Genomic DNA, 19,703 nt, shown 5'->3' on the forward strand with positions numbered 1-19,703 from the left:
TTCCTCCTCCTTCTCCTCCCCCATTTCCCCACCCCCCCACTGCCAACGCCCACCATGCCATTCTTGTAAATGCCAGTCAATATTTTCCTAATTAAATCAATGTTTCCTCACATGTTAGTCTTGCTATTCCAAGAATTAAGTTGGTAAAGGTCTGCTATACTTCCTTTCTGGCAAAAACATCCTTCCTCACACAAGGAGACCAAAACTGCACATAATATTTCAGGTGTGGCCTCAATAATGCTCTATATAATTGCAGCAAAATATCCTTGTTACTGTACTCAAATCCTATCACTATGAAAGGCCAACATACAGTTTGCCTTCTTTAGCACTCACTTACTTTTAATGGCTTTGCACAAGGCTACCCGGGTCTTGTAGAACATTCCCCACTCTCAAATTACAGCCATGCAAATAATGAGCTACCTTCCTATTTTAGCTACCAAAATGGATAACCTCACAGTTATCCATAGTACATTGGGCATATGAATTACAGATGCAATCACTCAGCCTGGCCAAATCACAGTGTAACATCTCTGTATCCTTCTCGCAGCTTACCTTTCCACCCAGCTTTGTGTCATCTGCAAATTTTGATGTATTACATTTGATAGGTTCATCTAAATCTTTTTTAACATATGTTGTGAATAGCTGGTGTCCTAATACTGATATCTGTGGTATCCCACTAGTCACTGCCTGCCATTCAGAGAAAGATCCATTTATTCATACATAACATACATATTTAAGCGACTTCTGGACATGCACATGGACAGCAGTGAATTGAGGGGAATGTAGTTTAGGTTATTTTATTTTTGGATTAGGAATATTCCACGGCACAACATCATGGGCCGAAGGGCCTGTACTGTGCTATACTTTTCTATGTTCTATAACTGATTGCAATCAATCTAGACTTTAGTCTTAGTTCCTACTTCTGATTTTTAAATCTCATCTTTCGCTTTCTAAACTGTCAAGAGGAAGAATTTAATATTTAAGTACCACAGCCCCATGGAGCAACTAAGTAGGTGGCCTGGCACAATCGATTTTAAAAATGTTTAGGCACCTGCAACAAAAAAATCACTTCAATATTGAAGGCCTGAAATTTATCGAAGTTCAAAAAACTAATTTTAAAAAAACTGCATTAAACAGTGCAGTAAACAAACAGTGTTAGACTTGTAAAGCAGATGGACTTTTAACTTGCACTTTAGCTAGTACTTGGCTAAATTTTGCTGTCAGAATAATGGGGAGGTTGATAATATGACCATTATTAAAGTATCAATCAGACAGCAACTTCCAGTGACTACATGTATGCTTTTAAATATAAAAATACAGTCATGTTATTCCTACTCCCCTAGGTTCAATGCTATGCCTATACAGCGAGGCTTAGCATTGAAACAAATGCAACTGGATTGGTTTGTTGTACAAGGTGATCAATACCAAGCAGTCTTGCCAGCAAAAGTTAGACCCTACTATTACAATAAAAGTAGAGTTTAATCATCGTGATAAATCTAACTGCCAAACAGCTGCTCTGGCACTGAAGACTTTATAGGTGTGAGTATCATTTTGTTTTTTTCAGATTTGAATTCAAATGTGACCAAACAGCAAGACTGGTGTTTAACCATTGACATGTTAGAAATTTAAAAGAATAAATAAACAATAGTCGGAATGTGACTGTTGAAATGAGAAAGAACAAATAAACTGTGTTTTCTAAAACATTTGTCAATAAAAAATTAAGACAATATATAGTATGAACAGGGGTGGGGTATATAGGCCCTTGATATTGCTCATCTATTCAATCAGATCACAATCTCAGTTGCCCATTCTGTCACCATATCCCTTGAATCCAAAAATTCATCAATATCAGCCTTGAATATACTCATTGACTGAGCACTTACAGCCCTTTGCGATTTAAAAAAAATCCACAGGTTCTCAACATTCTGCATGAATAAATGTCTTCTCATCTGTGTTTTCTCTTATTCATTCATGGGATGTAGGCATCACTTCAGTCTTCAACCAGATGTGCCAAGTGGATACTTCATCTCTGTCTCCTCCAGAAGTTCCCAGCATCACAGATGCCAGTCTTCAGCCAATTTGATTTATTCCATGTGACATCAAGAAATGGCTGGAGGCACTGGATACTGCAAAGGCTGTAGGCCCTGATGTTATCCGGTAATAGTCCTGAACATGTACTCCATAACAAGCTATGCCTTTCGCCAAGCTGTTCCAGATGCAGCTACAATTCTGGCATCTACCCCTCAAAGTGGAAAATTGCCCAGGTGTATTATGGACACATAAAGGAGGAGAAATCCAGCCATGCTTATTACTGCCAATCAGTCTCCTCATGACATAACGATGAAAAATGTCATCAATAATGCTAACAAACTAACTTGGTTATTAGTTTCCTGTTTTCTCTCTCCCTTCTTTCCTAAATAGCAAGATTATATTTTCAACTGTTATAATCCTAGCTGGTGGTAATACTGGACAACTTAGTTGCTAGAATGAAGCCTGGCTTGATAGATCATAAGTTCTAGCATTTGATTGCAGTGATGCTTAGTCACTGTAATATACATTACAAGGCTACAAATGTTCTTTAACACGAGCTTATAGCACAAAATAAAAAAGAAAACAAAATCTTATATGTGACAGTTTAGAATTTTCTTGAGATAAAACAAAGTTTCAAACTGTTTTGCAATGCTATCATTTTACAGGTTCTCAATCCCAAAGACATATCAGTCCTAGTTGGACTGTTTAATTTCTAACTTAACTGACCCTTCCCAGTTCTTAACCTTGGACTGCTGAAACAGTTTTCTAATTTATGTATCTGCTAGCATCAACTCTTCTTCAGTTTCGACGGCCTAAACCTCTTTTCAGTTCACATAGATCAAAAACTTCTATACCTTCTCACAATTTGGATCATAGACCAACCTCTTCAGCCAGTGTGACTGGTTCCTCTGAACCAACACCTTGAAACTTTCTGTTCTGAAATAAAAGCTGAACGAGTTGCCTTGATCTGTTTTCATGATGAGTCATTGTTGGAAATTATGGATTTAATTCACTGTTCCAAATGATTTTCTGACCTCTTTTAAGAAAAGTCCTCTTCACAGAACTAAAAACAGAACCTACTTGCTCTAAGACAACAAAATGTGAGGCTGGATGAACACAGCAGGCCAAGCAGCATCTCAGGAGCACAAAAGCTGACGTTTCGGGCCTAGACCCTTCACGTCAGCTTTTGTGCTCCTGAGATGCTGCTTGGCCTGCTGTGTTCATCCAGCCTCACATTTTGTTGTCTTGGAATTCTCCAGCATCTGCAGTTCCTATTGTCTCACCTACTTGCTCTAGTTTAAAACTCGAATTCCAAATTATGTACTATTCATCATATGGCATTATCTGCCAATTAGGAACTGATTTCCAATTTGAGGAATTCTGGAAGATGGAAACCAATACATCTACTATTGCTATAGGACCTCTATTTAACCTACGTGGGCTGTCACGTTTGTTGGCTTTTAGTCCCAGCTAATTTCTCCAGTACATTTTTTTAACAATTCATTAATTGTTTCAAGTCGCTCACTTTCATTAGAGCCTTGGTTTCCCAAAAAAAAGCAGTATGATCTTTTCTGATTTCTGTTGTGAAGACTCAGATGGCAAACTGGTTCAGACAGCGCAGTCACATGATATCAGGGTGAGTTGGCAAGATGGATACAGAACTGGCTTAGGCATAGGAGCCACGGTAGCGATGGAAGGATGCTTTTCGGAATGGAGGGTTGTGACGAGTGGTGATCCACAGGGATCAGTGCTGGGACCTCTGCTGCTCATGGTCTATGTAAACAATATGAAGGAAATGTGGCTGGTCCAATTATTAAGTTTGCAGGTGATTTAAAGATTGGTAGAGTTGCAGATAGTGTGGTGAATTGTCAGAGGATACAGCCAGATATAGATCAGTTGGAGGCATGGGCAGAAAAATGGCAGATGGAATTTGATCTGGACAATTGAGTTGATGCATTTTGGAAGGTCAAGTACAGGTGGCAGTTATACAGTGAATGACAGCACCCTTAAGAGGATTGATATACAGTGAGATCAGGGTGTGCAGATCCACAGATCATTGAAGGTAGCTAAATAAGGCAGGTAGATAAAGTAGTAAAAAAGGCCTATGGCATGCTTGCCTTCATTGGAAGGGGAATTGAGTATAAAGATAGACAAGTTATGCTGTAGGTTTCCTGAACTTTAGTTAGGTCACACTTGGGAATATTGCATACAGTTTTGGTCACCACACTACCAGAAGGATGTGGATGCTTTGGAGAAGGTAGAGAAAAGATTTACCAGGATGTTTCCTGGTATGGGGGATTTTAGCTATGAAAAAGTTTGGACAGACTGGGTTTGTTTTCACTGGAACACAGGAGGTTGACGGGTAGCCTCATAGATGTTTATAAGATTGTGAATGGCCTGGATAGCGTGGTAAGTATGAAGCTTTTTTCCCAGGGTGGAGGTGTCAATTACTAGGGGAGATGGGTTCAAGGTGCAGGGATTGAGGGGGAAAAAGTTCAAGAGATGCATAAGACAAATTTTTTTGTATTGAGTGCCTGGAACATGCAGCCAGAGGATGTGGTGGAAGTAGACACAATAGCAGCGTTCAAAAAACACCTGAATGAATATATGAATAGGAAGGGGATACGGATCCTGTAGGTGAAGACAGTTTTCATATAGAAGGACAAAATGTGTTTTCGCAGACGTGGAGACCTGAAGGACCTGTTCTTGTGTCGTTCTTTGTTCTATTCTGTGGTCAGTGATGAAGGTGTAGCGTCTATAGAGTCATTGAGCTATACAGCATGGAAACAGACCTTTCAATCTAACTCATCCACACCAGTGATAATGGGAACTGCAGATGCTGAAGAATCCGAGATAACAAAGTGTGGAGCTGGATGAACACAGCAGGCCAAGCAGCATCTTAGGAGCACGAAAGCTGACGTTTCGGGCCTAGACCCTTCATCAGAGAGGGGGATAGGTGGGGAGGTAGGGAGGGATAGGTCAGTCCAGGGAAGATGGACAGGTCAAGGAGGTGGGATGAGGTGGTAGGTAGGAAATGGAGGTGCAGTTTGAGGTGGGAGGAAGGGATGGGTGAGAGGAATGAACAGGTTAGGGAAGCAGAGATAGGCTGGGCTGGTTTTGGGATGCAGTGGGGGGAGGGGACAGGCTGGGCTGGTTTTGTGATGCAGTGGGGGGGAGGGAAAGAACTGGGCTGGTTCCCAAACTAAACTAATTCCACTTGCCTGTGTTTGGCCCATATACTTCCAAACTTTTCCTATTCATGTAATTATACAAATGCTTTTTAAATGTTGGAATTGTACCAACATGCAGCACTTCCTCTGGAAGATCATTCCTCACTCTGCTTTTTAAATAAAAGGTTGCCACACCTTAAAACTATGCTCCCTAGTTTTGAACTCTCCCACCATAGGGAAAATACCTTTGCTATTCACCTTACCTATGCTCCTCATGATTTTATAAACCTCAATAAGGTCATCCCTCAACCTCGTGCACTCCAGTGAAAAAAGTTCCAGTCTATTTCTAGAACTCAAACCCTCTAATGCCCGCAACATTCAGGTAAATCCTCGCTGAACCCTTTCCATTTTAATAATATCGTCCTTAAAGCAAGGTGACTGGATTTGCTCATAGTACTCCTGAAGAGGCCTCACTAATGTCCTATATAACTTCAACATGATCCCGCAACTCATCCCTCACATCCCGTCCCCGCAATAACCACCAAAAGAGAATCCCCCTTGTCCTCACATACCACCCCACCAACCTCTGGATCCAATGCATCATCCTCTGATACTTCACCATCAAAGACATCTTTCCATCCCCACCCTTGTCTGCTTTTCAGAGGGACCACTCTTTCCGTGACTCCCTTGTCCGCTCCACACTCCCCTCCAACCCCACCACACCTGGCACTTTCCCCTGCAACTGCAGGAAGTGCGACACTTGCCCCCATACCTCCTCTGTCACCCCCATCCCAGGCCCCAAGATGGCTTTCTGCATCAAGCAGATGTTCACCTGCACATCTGCCAATGTGGTTTACTGCATCTGCTGTACCTGTTGTGGTCTCCTCTACATTGGGGAAACCAAGCGGAGGCTTGGGGACCGCTTTGCAGAACACCTGCACTTGGTCCGCAATAAACAACTACAAGTCCCAGTCGCGAACCATTTCAACTTGCCCTCCCATTCCTTAGATGACAAGTCCACCCTGGGCCTCCTGCAGTGCCACAACGATGCCAGAGTGCCAACGATGCAGGAACAGCAACTCGTATTCCGCTTGGGAACCCTGCAGCCCAATGGTATCAATGTGGATTTCACAAGCTTCAAAATCTCCCCTCCCCCTACTGCATCCCAAAACCAGCCCAGCTCGTCCCTGTCTCCCAAACCTGTTCTTCCTCTCACCTATCCCGTCCTCCCACCTCCAAGCCGCACCTCCATTTCCTAGCTACTAACCTCATCTCACCCCCTTGACCTGTCCATGCTCCCTGGACCTATCCCCTCCCTACCTCCCCACCTGCACTCACCTCTACTGGCTCTCACCACACCCCTTTAACTTGTCTGTTTCCTCTCCATCTATCTTCTCCATTCATCTTCGATCTGTCTCCCTCTCTCTCACTATTTATTTCAGAACCCTCTCCCCCCTCCCCCTTTTCTGTTGAAGGGTTGAGGCCTGAAATGTCAGCTTTTGTGCTCCTAAGATGCTGCTTAGCCTGCTGTGTTCATCCAGCCCCACACTTTGTCATGATCTCTTATGTTCAGAGTTTGAGCAACAAAGGCAAGTGTGCTAAATGCCGCCTTAACCACCGTCTACCTGTGATGCTACTTTCAAAGAATTATATTCTTGGACCAACTAACCACTGAGAAATTCAAACTTGCCCTGATCTGTGGGCTACATTAAGAATTTCAGCTTCTTGTCCCAGGATAGTGGAACAACAAAACAATCTGCAAGGCCTAGCAGCTAGGTGCATGCACATCAGGCCACACTTGCTTATGATGTCATGAGTTGAATACATGCTCTTGAGGTTGGTTTTCAGTTTAAAGACAGGTGAATTTTACCTCTGATTTTAGATACTTTATAATGTTTTCGAAAATATTAGTGTTAAATGCTTTAACAGACTTCTGAATAATTTTGACTTGTTGGAGAGCATCTTGAGCAATCTGTCTTGGTTTAAACAGGAACTGCAAATTCATAAACAACCTTGGAACTTGAGATACTTACATTACTGAGAGACAAAAACAAACTGTTTCCATAAAATAAGCTTACATCCAATCTTACAGTAATAGTACTGAAACTGTCCGGAATGATTCAGAAGAAGCATTTTCTGCATCCCAAACCTCTACTCTTCAAACATAGGAGGAGAAAGGATGTGCAAAAAAAACTAGAATTCATAATCTTAAACTGTTATCAGGAATGGAACTGGTAAAACACAAGTGGGTTTATTTTTGTTTCCCTTTTTTGGTTAACCAATGTATTCTTTGGCTTTTGTTTTGCCTTGTTTTGGATTCTTGTATTCATTTTAGGTCTCAGAAAGCCACACTTTACAAACAATTCCAATCAATGACAGGTTAGTGATAGAATATGAGGTGAACAAGAATGAGATCTGGGGTTATCTGTGATAAACACAGATTTGGAGAAACAAATGAAGGTGGTGACAATTTCTTGAGTTTGCCACGGTGTATCAAATGGCAATACTAAATACATAGTACCTAATGCCTTGCAAGGCAAACAGTGGCAGAATAACAGAGCTCGACTTCTTGCTTAAGAAAGGATATAATTGCATTAGGAACAATACAGAGAAAGTCAACTAATTAAGATTATGAGACATAGGAACAGAAGTGAACCATTTACAACATCGAGTCTGCTTCAGCATTCAATGAGATAGAATCATCCAGCGTGGAAATAGACCCTTTGGTCCAATCAGTCTATACCAACCATAATTCCGAACATTTCTTATTCATGTACTTATTACCTCTCCTTCCAGCAGTAATTGACTCCTTGATCAATATTGTGACACACCTCCTCTTTTAAACCAACTCCCACACCTTCCCCCCCGTCTTATGTGAAGATTTTAAATGCCAGAATATTGTGCTGGCAGACCTTCCCCTCCTTCACTCATGTATCTGTGATAGCAATTATGTGATATCGTCAACTCATCTGGTTTGTCAATATTTGTGAAGAGCGGAAGAGAATTGAATATTTCAAGTCAACTGAAGAACAGTTATACCGGACTTGAAATGTTAACAGTTTCTCTTTCCACAGATGTTGCCAGACCTGCTAAGTTTCTCCAGTATTCTCTGTATCTGCAGTATTTTGCTTTTATTCCATTGCCCCAGATATGTGTTTAAACATGTCTGAACAAATTGATGAAAAATATCTACACAGAAATGGATCTTGTGATCCAGGAATCTAAAGCCCTCCATCCTGCACCGTATCTTCAGCCTAACAATGTCCTGGAGCTATCACTGACCAGAAACTGGAACAAACTGGCCATATTTTTGAAAAATTAAACTGGACGGACCACTTGGCATAAACTTATACACCAGAAATGATAGCAGCAAAAAGTGGTGCTTCCTGCGATGTCTTCCCTACTAACATCTGGGGGCTAGTGCCAAAATTGGGGGAGCTATCTCACAGAGTGGTCAAGCAACAACCTAACTTGGTCATACTCACAGAATCTACCTTACAGACATTGTCTCAGGCATCATCATCACCATCCCTGGCTATGTCCCATCTCATCAGGACAGGCCCAGAAGAGGTGGCAGTATAGTGGCATCCTATGGCGTGTGCAACATTGACTCCAGACTGAAGAAAGTCTCGTAGCATCAAGTCAAATGTTGGCAAATAAACCTCTGACTGATTACCTTGACTGATGAATCTGTGATCCTCCATATTAAATGACACTTGGAAGGAAGCACGGAGGACAGCAAGGGTGCATAATGTACTTAGGTTGGGGGATTTCAGTGTCAACCATCAAGACTTGCTTAGCAGTAGCATTACTGATGGATGGCTGATCTGATCACCTTCAACACTTTCCTACCTTTTTTTCTGTAATCCTTGATTGTTTTACTGATTAAAAATCTATGTATTTCAATCTTGAATATTCTTAATACCCAGCCTAGTCAGCTGTCTACAATAAAGAATTTGACAGACTGATTCACTATCTCTCAGGGAATAAATTTCTCTTCATCTCTGTCTTAAATTCAGATTAAGATGTTGTATATTTATGTCCTTTGGCCCCAACTCTCCCACAAGGGGAAACAGATTTCAGTATCTACCCTGTCAAGTCCCCTAAAGACATAGGTACAGGAGTAGGCCATTCAGCCCTTGAGACTGTTCCACCTTCAATGAAAGCATGGCTGATCTGTAGTTTTACTCCACATATCTGTCTTTGGTCCAAATCCTTTAATACCACTGCTTAACAAAAAGTTATCAATCTGTGTGTAAAAAAAGTTATCTATCTCAGATTTAAAATAACCAACTGATGGAGCTTCAACTGCCATTGCTGGAATTGCTCTAATGCTGCTTTTGTGTAGAAATGATTCTAACATCTCTACAGTCTCAGACTTTGTGCCCAGTTCTAGAATCTCTAGAATCAGTGGAAATAATTTACCTATTCTGTCATTTCCTATTAAAATCTTATAAAGACTTCAATCAGATCACCCTCTTAACTTCTAAATTTGAGAGAAACCAGGCCTAATTTGGATAATCTGTCCTCATAATGTAACCCTGAACTCCAGCTATCATCTTGTAAACCTTAAACTGTACTCCCTCCAAGGTCAGTATATCCTTTTTAGGGAGTGGTGCCCAGATCTATTTACAGCTCTCCAAATTAGGATTAACCAAGATTTACAGCTGCACCATACCTCAGTGTTTTTATACTCCAATTCTCTGGAATATGAGGACCAGCATTCCATTAGTAGCCTTGATTATTTTCTGTACCTATTCATTGATTTTTAAAGATCTATGCACCTGAACTGTCAAATCTCTTTGGACATCCAATATACTTAACTTCGTGCCATATAGAAAGTATCCTGATCTGTCCTTTTTAACCTCTCACTTCCTTATATTGAACATCATCTGCTACAGTTTTGCACATTCACTTAGCATAAAGTTGCAAAGGGATATCAATAGACTATCATCATTTGCACCATCTACAGCGCCACCTAATTTTGTGTCATCAGCAAATTTTGACACATGACTTTCTATTCCATTATCCAAGTCATTAACAAATAATATGAATATCTGAGGCTCTAACACCTCTAGTCACAAGCTACCAATTTGAGTATTTTACAATTCTCCACTTTTGTAATCTGCCAGTTTTCCAGTGATGGGAATTTGCCCTCAATTCATAGGTTTCTACTTTAGCTAACAGTCTTTTATGTTCAACTTTATCAAATGCCTTCTGACAGTCCATATGAACAAAATCCATAGTCACTCCCCTGTCCACCTACTTCAGTCATTACAAAAAAAATTCAATGAGTCTTATCAGGCATGACCTATCTGTTATGAATCTCTGCTGGCTGTCCCTGATTAAATAAAAATTCTCAAGAAGTTCAGTTACTCTATCCTTGATTATAGACTCCAACAATTTCCCCACCACAAGGGAATGTTGTGTGTTAAATAAGGTCACCACTCATTCTTCAATTATATTCCACTGAGTACAGGCTCAACCTGCTCAACCTCTTCTCATAAAATAGTAGCTCCATACTTGATATCAAGCACAGTAGGTATCAGGTTAGTGAACCTTCTCTGGACTACCCTCAATGTCAGTAGAGTTTTCCTTAGATAAGGAGCCCAAAACTGTCCACAGAACTTTAGCTGTAGTTTGACTAGTCCTTTGTATAGTTTGTGCAAAACCTCCCTACTTTTATTCTCCATTCCCTTTGAAATAAACACCAAATTCAATTTGCATTCTGTATTAGCTGTTGAATTTGAATGCTAGCTTTTTTGTAATTTGTGTACAAAAACTTCCAAATTCCTGAATTCTGTACCGTTCTGCTTTCTCCACTTAAATAAGCTCCTCTTTTCTTCCTGCCAAATTATATAAACTCATATTTTCCCGCATTATATTCCACTTGCCTTCCTACCTATTTTTGTGTCATCAGTTAACATCAGCCTCACCACTCCATCCCAACTTTCTGTCTTCTATTAGTTAGCCACTCCTCTATTCATGCTCATATACTACTTCCAACACCATCCAAGTTTATTATATCCACAGCTTCCCCTGTAACTACCTTAAGTGTTATTTCCTCAGTAATTCTAGTAAATTTCAGGCATGATTTTCCCTTAATGAGGCCATGCTGGTTCTGCTTGACCATTTATGTATTTCTTAATGTTCTGCTATTACGTCCTTTAAAATAGACTGTAACATTTTCACAGTAACAGACATTGACTTGCCTGTAGTAATCTTTTTTTTAGTCTTTCCTTCTTAAACAAAGGTGTCACACTGGCAGTTTTCCAGTCCACTGTGACATTTCCAGAAACCAAGGATTATTGGAAGATTACAGGCAGTGCATCACTATCTTTACAGTTCCTTTCTTCAATATCCTGGGATGCATTCCATCAGGTCCACAGGACTCAGCAGCCTTTAGTATTATTAAGTTTTCTTAGCACCTTTATCTAATGATAGTTATTGTATTTATTTCCACTCCCCCTTTTGCCCTTGATTATTTAGTAATGTTGGAATGCTGTTAGTGTCTTCTACTCAGTGAAGACTGATTGAAAATATTTATTCAACTCCTCTGCCATTTTTGCATACCCCGTTATTATTTCCCCAACATCATTCTCTAACGGGCTAATATTAACTTTTTGGCTTCTTATTTTAATTTTCTACATTTAAAGAGGCTCTTGCTCACTTCTTGACATTTGTTGCAAGTTTACCCTCAAAGTTTAGTTTTCTCCCTTTATTATTTTTGGTCATCTTTTGTTGGTTTTTAAAACCTTCCCAATCTTCTAACTTACCACCAATCTTTTCCACGTTGTGGAATCTGATGCTATTGTTGTCTTCCTTGGTTAACCATTGTTGGCTATCGTCTTCTTAGAATACATCTTCCTCACTGGGATATTTCTTTGCTGCTAAACACCCTTCTCATACCACTCCAGCTAGTTCTGCCCTCAATCTTTTGTAATTACATCAACTTATCTTAAACACAATTGTTTCTGACCCAAGTTCCTCCCTCTCAAACTGAAGACTAAACTCTACCTTGTTATGGCCTCTTTTTCCTAGGAAGTTTTACTCTGACATAATTTACTAAACATGTGTCATTACACATTCACTACATCACTCCAAAATAGCTTGATCCTGGGTTGGGCTCACAACATAACGTTTCTCATGGCTACTTCTGCCACTCAAACTATTCCAATCAATGTAAAGATTAAAGTCACCTATGATTAAGGTACTGCCTTTGTTACATGCCTTCATTATCTCCTGATTTATTTTCTGTCTTACTGCATAGCTACTGTTAAGGGGTCTATAGATTACTTCCCCTTTTTATTTCTTAGCTCTGCCAAAATGGATTTTATGTCTCCAAATTCAATTAAAGTTCTTGCTATCATATTTATTTCATCCCATACAAACAATGCTACCCATCACCCTTTCCTTCCTGCCTATCCTTTCAAAAACTCACACAGTCCTGAATATTTAATTGCTAACTTTGATCTCATTGTAACCGTGGCTTTGTAATGGTTTTAAGATAATACCCATTAACCTTTATTTGTCAATTCATTTATTTTGTTCTGAATACAATGCACCTTCAAGTCAAGAGCTAGTAATTTTTCCCTTTTTATCATTCCCCCCCCCACCCCGTTGACTGTTGTTTTTCTGTTTACACTGTTTCTTCCTGTCCCACACTGAGTACTCTTATCCAAACAGCTGTCCTGTAATGCTGCCATATCCTCTTGCTTTGTAAGCCAAGATCTCCCCTTTGTAATAATCTAGACATCTGCCCCTTACCACCCCGTCCCCCCACCCTCAGTTCGCTTAAAACCCTCTCTACAGCACTAGTTATTCAATTTGCCAGGTCACTGGTCCTACCATGGTTCAAGTGAAGCCCATTCCATAAAAACAGCTCCCTTCTACAACAGTACTTGCAACAGTGCCTCATCAACTGAGACCTGTTCCACTCACACCAGTCTTTGAACTTCACATTTAACTCCCAAACTTTATTTACCTTGTGCCAGTTTGCCCATGGCTGAGGCTGTAATTCAGAGATTATTACCGTGGAGGTTTTGCTTTTTCATTTTCAGCAGAACAGCTTTTCTAGTCGTAGTGATGTAATTGGTACCACAATGTTTGATGATTGCTGGATTCTTCCCCTCTAACTCTGGCCTCAAGCAGAAGTCGTTTACCCTGGCACCGAGCTGACAACACAGGTTTCATGCTCACAGCTGCAAAGAGTAGCATTTATTCCCTCTAGTTATACTCCCTCCTACCAATTCTACATTCCTATTTCCTCACCCCAGTTGAAAGGGTCCTGTGCAGTGGTCAGTTTGTTTATCATCCCTGCAGACCTGAGTCTTGTCCGTACAGCTTGCAACAACTTTGTAACTTTCGGATAATACAAGGGGTCAAGGTTCCTCAAATGCAATCCCGAGGGTCTTCATATCGGCCTCACTTGCAGTCACACTCTTCTGTCCCTGATCACAGCCCAATTATGAATTGCCTAATCTGAGGAACGTGGCTGCCCTGTGAAGCAAGGTGTCCAAGTAAATTTCCCCTTCATGATTTCTGGACTGAAGGTGCTATGAGGTAAGGTTGGATGCTGAGAGGATGTTTATTCTTGTGGGGGAGTCTAGAATTAAGGGATAGTGAGAAGACTGAGAATTTTTTTTTTAGTTGTAATTCTGTGGAATTCTCTTCCCTAGAGAACAGTGGAGGCCGGGCCACTGAATGTACTCCAGGCTGAGTCGAGTAGGTTTATAATCAACAAGTAAGTCAAGGATTATGGAGGGAAGACAATAGACAAGCAAATGGAACTGAGGATACAGTCACATTAGCAATGACCTTGTCAAATGGTGGAGCAGATTCAAGGGATCAAATGACCCACTCCTGCTCCGACTGCTTGAGCTTTTGTAACCAATTTTGTTATACAGTGCAAATACTCAAGGAACATCAATGGGTGAGGAACACTCGCTACTAACAAGCTGTGGATGCTGAAAATGAAATGTGAAGTAATGAAAGGAACAAAATCAGGAAGCAGCACATCCCAGGTTCAGTGAAGATTGTGGGAGCATCAAAGCAAGTAGCTGACAAGAGACTGAAGTATCCTATGTTGCACAGAAAGTAAAGAAATGCCTAGAAGAGGAAGGCCCAAGACCAGATGGATAGATATGGTGAGAGATTTATTGCAATGAGATTTTAAGTGCAGTGAGTGATTGACAGAAGGATGAGAAGCAGGGTAATAAACCAGCATTATGCTGACCCTCATGTAAAATAGAAATTGAGAAGAGAGTTAAGTTTTGCAAAATGACACAGAAGTGAATATGACCTTAAGATATCAGAGCATAATTAGGCCATTCAGCCCACTGAATCTGATCCAGACTCAATGTTTGATTAATTCAATCATGGCTGATATGTTTCCCGATCCTGTTCTCTTTCGCCCTCTAATTGTTGACCACCTTACTAATCAAGAACTTATATAACGCATTCTTGAATACACTCAATGACTTGGCCTGCATAAGATTCACCACCTTCTAGCTCAAGAAATTCCTTCTCATCTCAGTTCTAAAGGCTCTTCTGTTCACTCTGAGGCTGTGCCCTCACGTCCCAGTCTCTCCCACTAGTGGGATTATCTTGGCCACGCCAGTGTATCCAGGCCTCTCAGTGTTCTGTAAGTTTTAATGAGATTCTCCTTCATCCTTCTAAACTCCATCGAGTTCAGATCCAGTGTCCTCAGTCCTCCTAACCTTGACCCTCCTCAGCTGGCATGTCCTTCATCCTTGTGATCATCTTATTAACTTCCTGCAGACCCCCTCCAAAACCAACATATCCTTCCTCAGATACGGGGCCCAAAATTGCTCACAATATTACAAATGCAGTTTGACCAGAGCCTTATACAGCCTCAGCAGACATTTTGCTTTTGTATTCTAGTCCTCTGGAAATGAATGCTAATATTGCATTTGTCTTCCTAACTGCCAACTGAACCTGCCTGCTAACCTTAAGAAAATCCTGAACTAGATCCTTTAAGTTTCTTTGTGCTTCAGATTTCTGAACGCTTTCTCCATTTAAAAAATAGTCTACAACCTCTGTTCTTCCTACCAAATTGCATAACCTCATACTTTCCCACATTGTATTCCATCTGCCACTTCTTTGCCCAATCTCCTATCCTGTCCAAATCCTACTGCAGCCTTTAAACTTCTTCAACACTACTTGTCCCTCCACCTATCTTTGTTTCATCTGCACACTTGGCAGAAATACTTTTAATTCCTTTGTTCACGTCATTAATGAATAACATGAATAATTGTGCCTGCAACACTGACCCTTGCATAACTTCACTAGTCACTGGCTATTATCCTGAAAAAGACCTCTTTGCCCACATTCTCTGCCTTCAGCCAGTCAGCTAACCCTCTCTCTTCAGCCTGCTTCCTTCTCTCATCCAGAATTGGAAAAGTTCAGCAATTTCACTTCCAATTTCCACCCTGCCCTCACTTTCACCTCATCTATCTCTGATTCCTCCCTTCTCTTCCTCACACCCTGCTTCCTGTAAAGGCTCCATTCCACTCCTAGTTCCTCCATCTCCATCGTATATTTTCCAACGAGGCCAACTTCGACTAGGGAGCCTCAACTGCGGATTCTCCAGCATCATTGTTGACATTGTAGACGGTGCCAACTCATCTCTCCACCCTCAGCCCCTCTCCTCCCATAGCTTGTCCTTACCTGCCATTCCACCAGCATTCACATCCAGAAGATCATCAACTGACATTTCCACCACATCCAGCAAGATGCTATTAATTCACACATATCCCTCTCCCTGCTCTTGTCCACGTCCCACAGGGTCCATTCCCTCTGGGACACCCTGGTCCACTCTTCCTTAAGTCCCAGACCAAACCCCTCCCCCACCTCACAGCTCCATGGCACCTTCCTCTGCAACTGCTGAAGGTGAACATCTGCCCATTTATCTCCTCCCTGCTCATTATGCAAGAGCTTAAACATACCTTCCAGGTGAAGCAGCACTTTACCTGCACTTCACACAATTTCGTCTACAGCATTCACTGCTCACATTGTGTGGTCCTCTCCACAGTGGGGAAATGAAGCATAGACTGGGTGACTGCTTCACAAAACATCCATGTTCTAGCCACAAAAAAAGACATTGAGCTTCCAGTTGCCTGCCATTTTGACACACCACCCTGTTCCATGGCCAACATCTGTGTCTCACCTTGCAGCAGTGTTCCAGAAAAGCTCAGCACAAACTGGAAGAAAATACCTCATTTTCTGCTTGGGGACCCTGCGACCCTATGGACTCAATATTGTATTCTATAATTTTAGGGCCTGAACGTTCCCATGCCCTAGACCCCAACCCCAAACACCAGGCCTTGTTATCACATAGTTTGCCAGTACACACCATCTATTGTGCTACTAACAGTCTCCATTAACAGCTATTCACTCTCCCAGCCAGACCATTATCCACTCCTTTGTCTGTCCAACTATCTTCTCCCTCTTTGGGTTCTATTCTCACCTATCATTTACTCCTTAACCTCTTCCCCACCCAACCCCTCACCCCACCTATCTTCCGCATATAAACCAACATTTTCCAAGCTACCGTCAGTTCTGAGGAAGGATGACTGGACCCAAAACTTTACCTCTGATTTCACAGATGCTGAAAGAACTGCTGAGCTTTTCCAGTAACTCCTGTTTTTGTTTCTGATTTACAGCATCCACAGTTCTTTTGGTTTTTAGCTCATTCTCTATCCATGCCAGTACCTTAACACCATGGGCCATTCTCTTACTTAGCAGCCTGTTATGTGGCAAATTGCAGTCGTGCTGTTGTGGCAGGGGGGTGGGGAAGAGAGAGATCAATTGAAGTCTTGTTTTTCTCAACTTATGTCCATAAACAGGTTTTTTATCTTTGTTATCCACTTTTGAGACATGTTGCAGTGTGTTTCCCCCAGACTCGTGCAGTTAAATTTTGAAGTGACATGCACAGACTTAAATCAGCAGTATGGTTTATTTGTATATCGAAATTTGAGGGATAATTATTGCAACACATATACATGAGCATACAAGGAAGGAAATAATAAGAATTTACAACTAAAGGATAACTTTAAAAAAGAATCAAAAGATATGGATATTAATTGATGAGACTGTGAAAGTCCAGATAGTATCCTGGGAGGGCTACTGTGTGCGAACTCAGACTCAGTTGGGTTGAGACAGATGAGTAGGAATTACAGAATGCCTTTTAAAGTTAATGAAAGTGCAGATTGGCATACAGAGAATTAGTTCACATTTCAGATGTAAACAAGGTTTCTTTGAGAGAAAGATAATAAAATGTGAGGCTGGATGAACACAGCAGGCCAAGCAGCATCTCAGGAGCACAAAAGCTTTTGTGCTCCTGAGATGCTGCTCGGCCTGCTGTGTTCATCCAGCCTCACATTTTATTATCTTGGAATCTCCAGCATCTGCAGTTCCCATTATCTCTGATACTATTTCTTTGAGAGAAATTCGGTTTTGAGGAAATCTGGACATAAGACAGGCTTAGCTTTGAGCTTGGGTCTGGTTTTCTGGTATAAATAGACTTTATGAACAGTAGACAGAGCAGGTGAGAGAGTCTGGAAATCACAATTAAGTCCTTCAAAGAGCAGAGGTATTTTGATCGCATAATATTGGTCCTGTTTGAATCCTAGCAGGGTCAACAATGTATCAGAGATAATAGGAACTGCAGATGCTGGAGAATCCAAGATAACAAGGTGTAGAGCTGGATGAACACAACAGGCCAAGCAGCATCATAGCAGCAGGAAGGCTGACGTTTCAGGCCTAGACCCTTCATCAGAAGTGTTCATCCAGCTTTATACCTGGTTATCTCAGGGTCAACACTGTAATTTTCTGTGCCCCCGCTCAAAACCATTGTTTGTTATCTAGGATTGACAGTGGTTAGGGCTGGGATTAGGATTAATATCTTTCACAGGCATACAAATTTCAATTGTTCTCTTTATTACGGCTGGGGAAACATCCCATCAGTTCTTTTGTATCTGTTGACTGCAATATCCACACAATGAAGAGTGTGAGATTCTAGAAGGATGGTGGTTTCATTTTGTTGTTTGTAATTATACTGCTGGATGTTTCGTGAACTATAGCCAACTCGTAAATCACATGTCCTACGACAACTATCTTAGTACAGCAAAGTCAATTTAATCAAGATAGGGTTTTTAAAACAGTTTACGATCTCTTTCAATGTCTTGTGGATATACCACACAGCACAGGCTATAATAAACTCCAAGATAAACAAGACAGAAAGGCCCAGAACCAGAAGTCTCCCAACTCTCAATTCTGACACATGCCATTTTCACCAGTGGAGGAGAGGATGATGTGTGACATGTAAGGTAGAGAAATCCAAACTTCATCAGGACATTTCAAGTCAATATTGAATTCAAACAGATCCAAATTTTCAAACGTGTGGGAGTCACACATTTTAGACTAAGTGTGAAAGTTCTTGAAGGGCTGAAATGAAGTAGGCAGCTGCAAAGTTAGTTAAAAAAAAACAAACAAACAATCTGCATGGGTCAGTTGAAATAATTCACTTCTAGCAGGTATCATAACTTAATTAACATAATCCAGAGCCATAATTTTGTCATCGTTAATGCTTAGCTACTTTCCACAACCAGCTGTTATTTCAGTTGGAAATGCAAAGTTCACAGTTTGAATGACAGCTAAAGAGATATTAAAAGATTAGCAGTCTTGAGATGATATATAATCAAACAGGATTGTATTTAACAGCTAAATGGGGTTTAAGTTATTTGAAACAGCTTTCATACTAGAGGTTTATTTTAAAAATTGAGCAGAGGTGGTAAAAAAACTTATAAATTTTATCTCACATTGCCCATTTGTGGATAGTGGAGGAGCTGGCACAGAGACTTTAAAGGCAATGGCAACAAATGAGGCAGGAGTTTGGATGAGTTTGCATGTGAGGAGTGTGTTAGTGAGGATTAGAAGACCAAACAACAAAATATCTGGTGTGAAGTCCAAGAAAATGAAGGCAGGCCTTTTAAACAGCCCACCTTAGCATTCACTTCCGATCTGCTGTCTACATCTCGCAATTCTAACACTGAAGTGAGTTTCTCGAGTGCAGCCCTGTTTTTCCCGATTCCCATTCCTTGACTCAGGAGCAAGAATCTGCGCTGGAATGTTTGGTTAATTTGTATACAGATCGCTGTATTGACATGTGACATGCAAAGTTGATATCTTGATTAATTTTACATATTTTAACATAAGCATTGTAAGCTAAAGATAAATTTGTATCCACTACTTTGGAAGGCAAAAATTGCATTCTTTTGCCTGTATCACTCAGATCAGCCTTGCTACTTCAACCCTTGTTACAGGCACTAGTTATTTGTTGACATAGGTCACTGTTTACAAGTCGAAAAAAATTGGTTTCTTTTAGTCTTATTCATAGGTCTTCACCCTCAACACCAAATGGTGCCCTCTGGATGAATGTTTTTCATCATTTGTGTCAGAATAACTAACTACATCACTTGC

At 40.8% G+C, this 19,703-nt stretch overlaps 1 protein-coding gene across 2 annotated transcripts in view; it reads left to right on the forward strand.

Annotated features, from left to right (window-relative positions):
* LOC125455781 (MAPK/MAK/MRK overlapping kinase-like) overlaps positions 1-19,703 on the forward strand; it is a 126,023-nt gene that overhangs the window by 104,042 nt on the left and 2,278 nt on the right. Inside the window, exon 11 of one of the 2 annotated variants that reach the window (XM_059649097.1) lies at positions 1,983-2,997. The exons of the other annotated variant lie outside the window; for it this stretch is intronic. Within the exon in view, the coding sequence (XP_059505080.1) occupies positions 1,983-2,141 (159 nt within the window). The 3' untranslated portion in view covers positions 2,142-2,997. Of the gene's footprint in view, positions 1-1,982; positions 2,998-19,703 lie in introns of those variants that run through there. 2 annotated transcript variants of the gene reach the window in all.

The sequence above is a fragment of the Stegostoma tigrinum genome, chromosome 10 (assembly GCF_030684315.1).
Source record: "Stegostoma tigrinum isolate sSteTig4 chromosome 10, sSteTig4.hap1, whole genome shotgun sequence".
NCBI lineage: Eukaryota > Metazoa > Chordata > Chondrichthyes > Orectolobiformes > Stegostomatidae > Stegostoma > Stegostoma tigrinum.